General features: G+C 34.9%; 1 protein-coding gene across 5 annotated transcripts in view; it reads left to right on the forward strand.

The window, feature by feature from the left end:
• The window catches only part of EPS15 (epidermal growth factor receptor pathway substrate 15), a 72,638-nt gene extending 59,534 nt beyond the window's left edge, over positions 1-13,104 (forward strand). For 2 of the 5 annotated variants that reach the window (XM_074876062.1, XM_074876063.1), the window contains 8 exons: positions 346-436; positions 1,856-1,891; positions 2,756-2,892; positions 4,501-4,570; positions 5,755-5,831; positions 6,359-6,521; positions 9,113-9,291; positions 11,201-13,104. In XM_074876062.1, the coding sequence (XP_074732163.1) occupies positions 346-436; positions 1,856-1,891; positions 2,756-2,892; positions 4,501-4,570; positions 5,755-5,831; positions 6,359-6,521; positions 9,113-9,291; positions 11,201-11,347 (900 nt within the window). In that variant the 3' untranslated portion in view covers positions 11,348-13,104. Of the gene's footprint in view, positions 1-345; positions 437-1,855; positions 1,892-2,755; positions 2,893-4,500; positions 4,571-5,754; positions 5,832-6,358; positions 6,522-9,112; positions 9,292-10,050; positions 10,733-11,200 lie in introns of those variants that run through there. The other 3 variants (XM_074876064.1, XM_074876065.1, XM_074876066.1) reach the window with 3 other exon arrangements.
• Positions 13,105-13,520: the final 416 nt, after the last annotated feature.

Genomic DNA, 13,520 nt, shown 5'->3' on the forward strand with positions numbered 1-13,520 from the left:
AGTTTGTTCAGATTTGGGAGAGGAAAAAGTAAATTAAAAAATCCTGATTAAACTGCTTCAGGCTTGCATCATGCCACTTGCATCATGGTTATAAAACAACAGAGAAATAAAATTGTAACTTCTTACTGTTTTTATTTAGAGTGTGATGGCATGAAAATATTTCATCTCCTATAGCAGGCAGGTTGTTGAGAAATATTTTGGATCTCCATTGATGAATTATGTAGAATTCTAGCTGTCTTTTTCTCAGCTTTAAGAAACTACTAAATGGTAATGCAAGACAATGTAAGTGTTTTCCATCCTTCTTAAAAATTTAATACCTTTCTCTACTTCTTTTGTACTGCCCAGGAAGATCCATTTGATGCTGAATCTCATCCATTGCCTGATCTAGTTTCTGAAGCCAGCTTAGAGTTCTTCCAGTCTGACCCTTTTGTTGGCAGTAAGTAAACCTTTCTATTTAAGTGCAGATTTGCAGAAACAGGTCTTGTATGAACACATCTCAGACTAATCTACACCTTGGAAGTGGTCCTTATAGAATAAATGTGAAGATGATTGAGTGACAGGCGTGTGGATCCAATAGCATTATGAAAATAGAAACTATAGAAATGAGAGTTCCAGGGTGTTTCTCCTTCCTTCATCCTGACTTTCTGATTAGCTGTGAAAATTGCACCTTTCCCTCACCACTCTTCCCCAGTACTGATCTTACCCCCTCCCCCCACCCCCAGTTGCATTTTGGTCTTAAAGGTGTGGGCATACTTGTGATAGATGTGGTGTCACTAATCTAATTTGCAGCACAGATCCACAAACAGATCAACCGAGGGTTCAGTGAGCTGTGGTGTGGGGAGGGTGTGGGTGGTTGAGAATGAATGACTGTGGCCTACTTATGGTGAGTTTGGCACCCAGCAAAAGGTAATGTGGAACTGCACCATCTGTTTGTCTTGTGGAAGTGCTATGCTTTATTTTAAGAACTTCCCACTTACAAATGCTGTTGCTCTGCTTTTTTTCTTTTATGTTGGAAGAAGTGATCAGTCTATATGGAGCTACTTGGAGAAGGGGAGTTAATTTGGACTGACTGCTGAAGCAGATGCTTTCAGCCACATTAATATGATTTTACATGCTTTCAGAATCAACATGGTCTGATCAGTTTAGTTCATCATTTTGAGAGGAAAATAAGCTAAATTTGTTTCAGATCACTTGGCTTCTGAAAGAATGTCAGTGCAGATTTAATACTTTTAATGAATAAATTAAACTAATTTAAACAGCTTGAATGTTTCTGTGTAGATATTGCTTGATTTTTGTTTATATTGAAGTGGTCCTACTTAAAGCACATGACAAGGCCTTTCTTTCAGAGGAGAAAGGTAGTTCTGCCAAAAAGTAGCCAACCTTTTAGGCTTTGTGTGCTCAGTATGTTTGGGGTAGATACCTACAGCTAAGGGATGACACATCTGTGTCTCTCAGATGTAGATGAGGTACTCCATCCTCCATACATCCAGTACAGAAACGAACACTTAGGAGCTACCATTGATGGCGCCTGTGAAAATTAATCAAAACTGTGACTAAGCTTCTAGTGGTTAGCCTAGATTACTGTGGTGGTAAATACTTCATAATGTGGGTGTTTATGAACAACAGCCAACAGAAATGCATCTTTGAGATGGCTGCTTTTGTGTGTGTTTCATGATGGTAATGAGTTATGAATATTTGTTTCGTCTAATGCTAGCTCTTGTAGTTCCACTGAAAATAGTGAAACTATTCCTCTGAGAGTTATTTAAATTCTAGCTGTAGAAATGAGTTTGTATCCAAAAGACTTCAACTGAGTACATGCTTCATGACAAGTAACTTTTTTTTAAAAAAAAACCAGGTGATCCCTTCAAAGATGACCCTTTTGGGAAAATTGGTAAGTAACTTTGTAACTTCTAATGTGTTTTTCTAAATGATTCCTACTAGGAGAGTATGTGAGGGAAAGTGTCACCACTTTCAGCACAAAAAATGTGGAAATGACCCCAAAAGTCACCGCAGGATAGATAGATATATGGCAGTAGCAGCTGACCACTTGTGTTAACTTTTCAGAGAAGCACGTTGCCAGTGAACTTCTCTCTTGCTGTTGGAAGTATCCTTAGTTGCAATTTAAATAAGTGAAGGTGGTGAACAGAAGGCCCCAAATTCTTGCTGCCTGTTTTGTATGCAAAGAAGTAAGACTGTATCCTTTTAAAGGCTCTTAACTTACCAACTTTCTTTAGAACTAAATATTGAAAAAGGTGGGAAGTCTCTATTTAGACTGGCTGTATAGGCAATGTCATTGCATTATTTGCTCAGTCCTGAATGGAGTTACTGGTGACAAAAAAGCAAAATGACCAGTAGGAAGGCTATAGCAAACCAGTGTTGAGCACCAAATGCCAAATAATAAAACATCAATTCTGTTTGGGGAGTGAAGGAGAGGAGAGTTCTAAGAAACACTAGGTTTTGTAAAATGCTTCATTTTTAGGGAGCTTGGTTAAAGAACCTATATGCTTGGATGATTCTGGAGCTGAACCACTGGCACCATCCAAAGTTTTCTTGATGTGCAGAAAATGTTGGCTTGTCTAATGTTTTGAATCACTGAATACAAATTATTCACAGATGAATTCCATACTTCAGAGATCCTTGGTCTTAAACGTGTCATGTTCTTGCAGTATGAAAAAAGCAATAATAATGTTCAGTTTTTAAGATATCAAGCTAAAGTAAAGCTAGCAGAAATGTTAATGAGATCTTTACTTTTTAGATCCCTTTGGTGGTGATCCCTTCAAAGGCTCAGATCCTTTTGCAGCTGACTGTTTTTTCAAACAATCCTCCACTGATCCTTTTGTGACTGCTGGAACTGATCCATTTAGCACTGCAGACAACAGTAATAATAACACAGTAAGTTTAGTAGCATACCTTTTACTTCCTTCTATATATGATTTGAACAAAATAACCTATTTTGTACATTTGGATGTGCCTTGAAAAGCTGATATTCAGAAATCATATAGATAAAAGGTTACCTCTTACCTCATGGCTCTGTCTTGTCTTTTTTGTGTCCTATTTTCTACAAATAGTCACAGATTAAATAGAATTGAAAATAAAAACATTTAAAAAATGTTCCAGTCTGGAGCTTCATTGCTCCATAGATAAGAACATTTGAGAATAATGATCTAAGCTCCATTGGTAGCTGGTGGAACTTACTAAACATTGAAAGAAACAGAAGAATAATCTCACCAAGTTATGTTGAGACTCTTGATTTTTGCCTCCAAAGCTTATAGGATCAATAACTGTGTTCTGTATCTTATCTGAAATCTGATGTGTTATGGGGTTTCCCTCTGAAAAGTCAGATTGATCTATAGGTATATCTTGTTTGGGTTTTATTGTGGTTTGTTTTTTTTTTTTTTGAATGAGTCAGTGAAGCCCTCTCATAATGTGGAGATTCTTATTGAATATACTTCTTTCAAGTGTACTTTGGTGTAACTTTTAGCTGTTCACATTATACTGAATGGTTATTGATTAGTCTTGAGCCTATAATAAGGCAGATTTGGGCATGAAACCTTCTCTGATGTAGGATAAAACGTGATGAAGATGAGGTAATACTTAGGGCTGATAGACAAACAGTTAAGAAACTGAAATTCTTCATTTTGAAAGTTTGTCTTCATCCTTTTGCCATCTCCTTTCCTTCTCAGTGCTGCTTTTGTTCATGCCTTGCTTCCAGTTCTGTGTGTGTATAAAATATGTGTATACATATATAAAAATTAAAGATACATGTGGGTTAGGAAGCTAGTTAAGTGGCTGTAGAGTGTGCCTGGTGCAAACCCACAGCAGCCAAGGTAGAAGTCACTGCACCTAGCAGAGGTGTTCTTGTCCTTCTATGTGGTGTGCATATTATATAGATCTCAGGGTCATAGTACACACCACAACCTACACCTCCAACCTTAAAAACTAGATCTTCAATACTTAGCACACTATCCTTTTCCAAGTCTTGATATTCTGATATAACCAATTCTTGGTCATATTAGTCTGATAATAAGAGAAGTACAGAAGAGAATAAAAAAAAAGGGGAGGGTCAGAGCTGTGATGTGGGATTAGCAGTGGATTCTTGAGACTTGTATTTCTGAACTGAAGTTAAATTATGCATTCATCTTAAATGCTTTACTACACCTTTGTGGTGTTGATATCTTGTAGTTGTATCTTCATTAAGATGGCTCTAGTTGTAGAAATCTGAGACCAAAATGAGTGGTAGATATTCTTAAATTTTGCATTAGTGGTAACAAAGTATGCTGCACATATACTGTACCTTTTTTCCATCCTTCGGAAGTATTCATCACTGTTTGGAGGAGGAGTTTCTGTTAACAGACTTGTTTACTGATGCTGATAAAATATTTCGAAAGTAGCTTTTATCTTAAAACTTCTGAACTAAAATAAATTGTGATTGTATTCTTAGAATGAGGAATCTTTTAAGCTGAAAAACAAATTTCCCTCCAAAGGAATTTTTTATTTTAGACAGAGATATCGAAGAAGAATGACCCTTTTGCTCCTGGTGGAACAACTGTTACTACATCAAATGATCTAGGTAAAAGTAGATTATACACATTGAACTTCTTGGGGTTTATTTTTGTTTGGTTTTGCTTACTTCAATTTCTAATCTCTTAACTGAATTTGTGATGGAGTATTTTAGGGATTTCCTGTGTTTTCTGAATTTTTCTGTAAAGTATGACATAAGGTGCAAGTTTGCAGCAGAGTATTTTTATAAAACAAAATGGTCTCGTTATCTGTAGTGCATATCACTGAAGACTGATTCTGCAAAAATGTTCCTCTGCCTTACCTAAAACTGGTAAAATATCCTGATCTCAGTGTTTGGACTGTCTGAATGGTACTGCTTCTCATCAGGGTTGTATTTAGATATTTCATGTTACTTTCCAAGTAGCATACAAGATAGCTTTGTACTACGAGAGGAGATGTGGGGTAGAATAATTACTTCATCAAGACTTGCTGAAGTTTGCTCCTTTTGTTTTGCTATCACCCTCTCTCATCTGAGAGCTATAGATGTTTTAGGGAAGACTCTAATCACCTATTTTCCCAAGTTGCAGTGACAAGTGATAATCCAAAACGTGAATCCACATGTTATGTCGTATTGTAAACCTGTTCAGTTTAATTATAGGAAAAAAAATGCCATTTTATAGAGATACAGAAGCGAGTGTTGGTAAGGACAGTGCATGTCTTGCTTTACATTAGAAGAGCAGCTTTTACATATTTTGAGGCACATAAGAATGAAAGGGTACTGTTGAATTAGACTGAGGTGATAGGAGGCTTAGATACTTTATTCCTCAAGTGGGCCTACAGTCAGAAGTGAGCTCGTGTTCATCCTCAAATATATATATGTCTGTGTATGTATATTTATGGGTGTATGCACACAAAATTACCTCTGTGTATACATACACGTATGTATCTCACCAGAACATCCAATAGTATGGTTATTTGACACTTTCGGTGGAATTCAACTTTTTGTATGTAGGAAACCAGAATACCAGTATTTCTTTTGAGAATTATTGTTCTTAATCAGTAGTTGACACTTAGAGCTTTTGTAAAAGCTGCTTAATAACTTTAAAGCACCCACCTCATAAAACATTTCACTTGCATTAGTCTATGCTGCAAATATGTAACAGTTGCTTTTTTGTTGTGGGATTTTTTTTTTTTCAGTCTCTTTCATATTTAACCTTTAATTTCCTTTTGTTTACTTGATTTGTGTGTATTTAGCTACAGACCCCTTTGCCTCTCTCTTTGGAAATGAATCCTTTGGAAGTGGCTTTGCTGACTTTAGTATGCTGTCAAAGGTAATATGAAGCTACTGCTACTCACAGAAGATGCATGAGACTGGAGTGAGAAGACAGAGCTTACTCTCTCTACCAACAGTTTCATTGCAGTTTTGTCACTACTAAACATTTATAATGGCTGACCTTCTTGACAAAGAGATCTTCATAGTAAATTGTCCTGCAATTTCACTGTGAAGAACACAATGTAATCTTTGTGGCTTTACAAGTATTTTCTCTATATTTGAAGTGATATTATAATATTTTTTAAGATTTGTTGAGTTTAACAGCAGAAGTATTACTTTTGCATGTTTAACTATACTCAACTTTATATTGCTGTACACACTAAGCATTCCTGATTTTTCTTTATTTTCAATCTCCTGGAGTATGTGGATGATACGTAAAAAAAAAAAAAAAAAAAAAAAAAAAAAGTATTTTCTTTTGTCTTAGCCCAAACTAAGTTCTAAATAAATACTGCATTATTTGAAAAGAAGGGAAAGTATAGTAGAATTGCACTGAAAATGTGTATGTTGCTGTTTTCTTTGTTGAAGGCCAACAATGAGGATCCCTTTAGCTCTTCCACATCGGGTTCTGTCAACAATGTGATCATAACAAAAAATTTATTTGAGGAACCAGCAGCTAAAAATGAGGATGTTCCTCCTGCATTGCCCCCTAAAACAGGAACTCCCACAAGGCCCTGTCCACCACCACCTGGTAAGAGCTGATATTGTGATGTTGTTAACAACTAGCTGCTTCAATATTGGCGGTGGGACAATTATTATGAGGGGATGGTGAAGTGTCTGAATCTAGAATCAATGAGCAAGATGTGAAACAAGTCTGTTCCGTATCTCTTGGTAGTTTCCTCAAGGTTAAATTTTGCATGGTGTTTGGGATCATTGTTTTTTGAAGAGAGGAAGGATTTAGAAAACAGGAAAATAGAGTTATTACAAGTATCTGCAAAAACATAGTATGGCTGCAAATTAAATGGGTACTAAAGTGATACATTGTGAATCTTGCTTAAAGTGAAATTTCAGTGTGTTTTATGTATTGCAAAACCTCTAGTATTAATGCAAAATGAACTAAATAGGGTTAAATGACTGTCTCAGTTTTTCAGATTAACTTTTTCCAGGTGGCCTTGCCAGAGGTTTGTAGTAGTAAACCTAGCCAAGGTAATAGTAATAAACCTGTTTCGTATGTTGTTTTCTGTTCGGTGATAGCTGGGTCCTCTGGTCCATGATACAAACCACTCTGCTTTCCAGAGAAGGCCATGATTATCAACAATAACACCTTCTTGTGGTTGCAATAAGCCCATCTTACAACAGACTCCTCACTCTCAGGTTTTTTTTTTTTTTGCATAGATCGGAAAATATATTGCTAGTATTTCTTCTTAAGTTTCTCTCCTTTGTGTCATTTTCTTTAAAAAGTTAACTGCATCATTTTTTCATTATTGCACTATATGGATGAATCTTAAGGTGTTTTGGAAAACTGCAGTGTGAAACTTAATCATGTATTCATCGTTTTCCTCAAAACAAGGGGAACACAGTAAATGTAGGAGTATTGATACTAAAGTTTAAACTCAGCTGTTTAATTTCTATGTTGATGTGAGATCTGGTTCATGCTTATGACTTGCAAGTAATCAGTTTCATTGTAAATAACATTAAAACAGCTGACATGACAAGTGATGATAATTTGAGTGTGTGATAGTATTTCCTCTTATGGTGGTATTTACTAAAACAAAAAAAGGATTTCTGACTTCATTGTATGGGAGAGGCTATGACATGGTGTACAGATTCTCTTTTAGAATGCAAGCTTCTAGTGGTGGAACAGCAGCATCCTTATCAATAGATGACTGGAGAAAAGTGGCCTGTTTCGATTTGCACATATTAAAAATGATATTGTGGTTATCTTGATAAAAATTCCCAATAAATTATTTTCCTAATGGAGATACTTAACTGTATTTGGTTTTAATTACTCCCGTGATCTGATTCAAAACAAGGGAATGCTTTTTCAAAGAAATACCCCAAAATCTTTCTCTTAATTTTTCACTCTACTGGAAAGTGTGCAGTAGGGCTGTTTGCTTGCCTCTGAAATCCGTTGCCTTTCTAGATACTGATAAGTACCCTTATTTCATTATTTTTTTGGACAGATTTGGAGATTGCATACTTCACATTCTTATGCTAATTAATCTTTCCCATGTAAAAATAAAATTTCCTAGATGTGGGACAAGCAGCTTCAAATGTCATTACTCAAGAAATAGACGTGAATTGTTTGCCAGTAATAGAAGATCATCAGTGAGGGAGAGCTATCATGGCAAAGTTATCTGCGAAGTGTCTAAAAAAAAAAAAAAAAAAAAAAAAAGTCATATACTCCCGAGGGGGTATTCTCTGCCAAATTAGAATCTCTTTTGGTCTATGAAAGAAATTTTAGACTAACTTCCAACAGTGATATGCAAAATAAGCAGCCCTCTGGTTCGATTCTGCAGTTTTAATCTAAAATGGCAACAGAAGCAAGTTTTAAAATATGACCGTTGTAAGTGTTGAACCGCTTACAGAACCTGCTAGTGGAATTCAAGAAACTGCAATGAAACCTTTTCTGTAAGCAGTAACATATGGAGAGAATGGTGGGATGAAATTCAGTTCAACTGTTCTTGGAAGTATTTGGGTTAATGTCCTTAAAGGTGTTGAAAGCTGACTGGGGTTAAGCTGAAAATAAAGAACAGGATAAGTGGGGGCTTGGGCCTGACTGTTATATCTGCAGCTACTTAGGCAAGGATTAACAAATAATTAAGCCTGTGATTACTTGGTGTTATACTCCTTCATTCCCTTAGTTTAAAAATTACAGAAATTGCAGGTGTTAGCATACTGAGAGGACATGGTGTTTTGAAGATTTAGAAACATATTTCTGGTCTCTGAATGAAATTGTGTTAGCTGATCCAAACAAATAATAAAACAGCCTTGCTGGAATTATCATGGACAGTTGGTAAGCAGAAGAAAAAAATACTGTGCTAACAGAATAGGGGCTCAAAACTGCTAGAAATTCTCTTCCTGAAACAGTTAATTAGTACACAACTGTGTTCTTGAATCATTAACATACATGTGTTCCTTTTTATCTGGTTATGCTTTAAGAAGCTATGGACCATACCCTCATTTTTTAAATTGGCAACCCTTCCTCTGAAGTCATTGCAACTCCACTAGTTTACTAGAAGAGGTTGCATTCCAAGTAGCTTTTGAATTTGTTTTTTTTACTATTTTTGGCATGTTATTACCTGCTATCTTAAATTCATTTTAAATTCATTTTGATCTAAGGGAAAAGACCTATCAATCAAATAGACTCTTCAGATTCCTTTAAACCGAGCGATCCATTTCAGCCTTTCCCCACCCCAGACATTCCCAAAGAACAAGAAGCAGATCTATTCTGTGATCCATTTGCTCCCACCAGCATCAGTAAAGAGGCTGACCCCAACAATTTTGCAAACTTCAGTACTGTGAGTAAACACTTTTTACATTTGTTTCAGTATAATGACAGCTTTGAATTGTTCACACTGAAGTCTTCAGTCTAATTTAAAATATTAAAACATATCCCATGTACAAAAGGGATACCACTTCTAGTTAAAACAGTATTTACATTTAGTTTACAGCTGAGGCTGTCCTAAAACAAATACTGCAAAATGTTAATGTTTAAATTGCATTGCTTTTGTGATTTTTTTTTTTTTTTCATAAAGCCTCCTAGCTTTTAGAAAATAGAGCTTTTTAAATATCTGTATTCTAGGGATTATTCATTTTATCAGAGCATGCAGCAGATTTAAATTATCTATCTATAACAAGCACACTGTTAACTATCCAATTAAAAAAAAACCAAAAGGTGTGACTTTTAATTTAGCTGTCACTGAACCATTTGGTCATAATTTCAATGTACTGAAATATCGATAAACAGCCTCATAACGGTGTATGTTAATGAAATATAATTTGGTGAGTTTTGAATGGCTAGTAAATTCCAGACTTATGTACAATGAAGTAAAAAGTAGTAAGTGTCTCTTTATAACCAGAATCCATTTCATAGAAGTCGTGGTGTCCAAGCAGTAGAAGCAAATCTAAAGGTTTGTGCATGCCTATATTTTTTTTTTTTCTTTTGAGCTTTTGCAAATAGGGGTTTTGAAAGGCTCATCTCACTTTCAAGCTTGATACCTGTTAAATGCAATTTGCATTTACAGTATCCTGATCATACTGCTTTTTTTTATTTTCAGGCCTAATAAACTGTGTGCTTGATTGAAGTAAACTGAGGATTGACGGGCTCTCAAAATTGACTTGCACTGGTTGATGTGTTTTGTAGCATGATAATTTCTGAAATGCTGTTATTGATCACTGTTACTAGATAGAGGGACTGAGAAGCCAGCTTGCAGAAGAGATTGTGAAATGTGGAGGAGAAAGCAAAAATGTTCATTATCTTTATGAAGGAAAAAGTGTTCTTTTCCAGCTGCAAGTACTGAAAATACTAAGTGAACTATGGAGAAAACTCAAGCTTTTCTACATTTATTTCCTAAAGAAGCAGCCCAAAGCAGAAACTAACTGGAGTATATTATGATAACCATTTCAGGCTTAACACTGGGACATTCATGAAGACATGGGTTTCAACTATCTCTTAGTTTTTCTGCATGCTGACTAGAAACAAACTTTATCATAATCTTTTGTATTTTATTTAATACCCTTAACTGTCTCCTGATTTATAATCATTGTATCAGAAATTTAGTTCACATTCTGTTCACATCAATTTACATGGAAAGAATATGTTCTTTTTTTTTTTTCCTCTTGTATCATGCTGACCTTTCTCTATATTATTACTAGGCTTCTGACTGTACGGTTACCTTATTTTGCTGCTGCTTGACAGAAGTATTTTTCATCTGCACAATTAAAAACAGTCATTCTATAGCTAATTTTTGCAGTCATTGTCACCTGGAAAAATCATCTCTAATGAAAGAGTAAATCAGGATGTCCCACAGTGTGGATAGGGGTGTATTTTGCAGAATGTTCTCCTGATTTATTCAAATTTTTTCTTATATAGACTGGTTTTTATGCAGAACAGTTTGAATTTAAATTATAGCACTTTCTGCTCAGTAACTTTTTGAAACTTACTACTGAATTTTGAAACACTGCATATTTCATAAAAATACATCATAAAAATACATCAATTGGATGGCTTCAGTGCAGTTCTTAATAGTTAAAGCTTAGGCTCAACTAATCTTAATAGTGTATTAAAATTTTAAAAGCAAGTAATATTTGAAGACTAGAATTTATACATTTTCAAAAACAGTAATTGTCCCTTAAACCAAGGACTTGGACTGTATTAGTTATCATTGTATTCTTAATCTGGTTTTATTTTGTCTTTTAAAAATGCAGTATTCTACTGAGGAAGACATGATTGAATGGGCTAAGAGGGAAAGTGAGAGAGAAGAGAAAGAAAGATTGGCAAGACTAAAACAGCAAGAGCAAGAAGACTTGGAACTGGCTATTGCACTCAGTAAATCTGAAATATCAGAAGCATGAAGTTTAGAATAAGATTTTGTCTTATGTCAACTGTTTTGTCCCTTTTCATGAGTTCCTAACCTATTTAAATGTTAATCAGAAAATACATATATCCAAGAAACTATGGAAAGTTTTAAACTTCCAAAAGTGTTGTGAATGTTTCTGCTAAATTCAATCCTTTTGGTTATTGTTTGAATAACTGTTAAGTTTAACATTCAATTTTTCTCGAGTTTTCAGGAGAACAAAGTACTTTTCCCAGCTGTAAGCAAATCAGTTTAAAATGCAGCTAGTGAGATTGTAGTTTGACTGTAATCTGTCAGCAGTTGGTAATTGAGCATAAAGTGAACATGGCAATTATTCTGCCATGGCTGACTGTCCCCCATCAAGCAGTTAGTCATTTGAAACCCTTTATCCTTCTAAAGAGATTTTAGTAATGCCAGAGTTGTGGAGTGCTTTATTTTATATGTATGCATATAGATTTTTCTCTTCATTGAAGATTCTACGTTTGGTTTTGAAATAACAATCTTCATGGAGTCTAAGAAAGAGTGTGTCTTTCTGAAACCTTTAATGCTTTTCTTGCATGGTCATAGGTTTTAAGACAGACCTGTTACTTTGTTTTATAAAGCAATTAAGTTGAAGATTCATGTGCATTTGCTGTTGACCAAGATGACTGTCAAGTTATGAGACCCCACTGCTATTTGAGCCACTTTTGCTTGTGAAATATGCAGCTGAACTGGCAAGTTAATAATTCAATTTGAAATAGGAATGAGAATAGAAAGAAAAAACAGGTAGTCTGATATTTTTTTTTTTTAAAAAAAAACCACAGTTGTTTTCTGTATATGTAATTTATTGAATGCCAACTGATAGTTGCACCTTAAACTGAATGATTTCTTTATGGTCACTGAGTCAGAGTAGGATTGATAGAATGTTAATGGAAATAACTTAATGAAAATAACTTATTGTGTGTTTTGAAAGAACTCTATTCTGGAGAATCAGTTTCATTAAAATAATTCCAAAAAGATTAATGTTTTGCCCTATCTAAGAAAAATGGATGACAGCAGCATAAACATCGAGATTTATTTTTTTTTCTTGCACTTTTAACCTGTGGTATTTCTGTTGAGGAAATTGAAGTGTTTCAACACAGCACTGGGGGGGAAAGGGGGAGAACTCAGCCATGCTTCAGTATATTTAAGCTTTTCCCATTACCTATCAGTGCTGCTGTTGCACAAGTTTGAGGGTAGTTTTCATTTTTTCAGGAAAAATGGTAACCTGACTGAGATGGTTTTTCTTTTGCACTGGGAAATGAGCATTTAAACACCTGCTCAAAAAAAGTTACTTAAAATTTTGCAAGTATTAAATAGTTATAACTTATCTATACATCTTTGTAATGAGTGTACACTAATCTTGCAAATCATATGCTTAACTGGATTACATAGTTTCTTATCTTTTGTTAAAAATGTATACTCAGTGGACCAACACAATATTATATGTATATATTATATATATATTCCTGCTTTCCTTTACGGAATTTAAAGTTTTGAGTCATTTGATGTTACATTTCATGTTACTGACTCTGACTATAGTACTTTTACTCAGACTACCAACAAACCACTGCTGTGAGCTAAATGGCATTACTTTATGAAGTTTTAACTGTTTTTTTTTTAAAAAAGACTTGTTCAGGTGGGATTAGCCTCTATTTATAGACTTCCCTTTTGTTTAAAAATTCTAACAATAGCCTGTAATTATGAAGAAATAAAGTTTAAGTACATAAGTGTGAACTGTTCGACTACTTTTTCAAAAGGGTGCTGTGAGCTGTAAAGCAACCTGTAAAGGTAATACAAACAGTATAAAGTATTCTGATTGTAGTCTGATGGGAGTGGGTTAATTTTCAGAGAAAAATGTTGCCGGAATCTTGAGGTTAGCTGAAGTGCACACTAATCCCAGCTGTCACTTGCTTTGTTAGGAGTTGTGGCAGCTTTAAAGAAATATCAGACTACTCTTGTCCAAGTACTTTTGCCTGCACAAGGGTCACAGAGCCCAAATGTTTAAGATTTATCTGTGAATATATGTAAGCATCCTCTACTGGCTGCTGTCAATATATAGAGTTTAAGAGAGATTTAGTTTGACCCAACTTATATGATTCTTCTAAATATGTCTGTCAGCATAATGTCTCCTTCATGTTAAGGCATAGACT

Source organism: Strix uralensis, chromosome 8 (genome assembly GCF_047716275.1).
Source record: "Strix uralensis isolate ZFMK-TIS-50842 chromosome 8, bStrUra1, whole genome shotgun sequence".
In the NCBI taxonomy this organism is placed as follows: Eukaryota; Metazoa; Chordata; class Aves; order Strigiformes; family Strigidae; genus Strix; species Strix uralensis.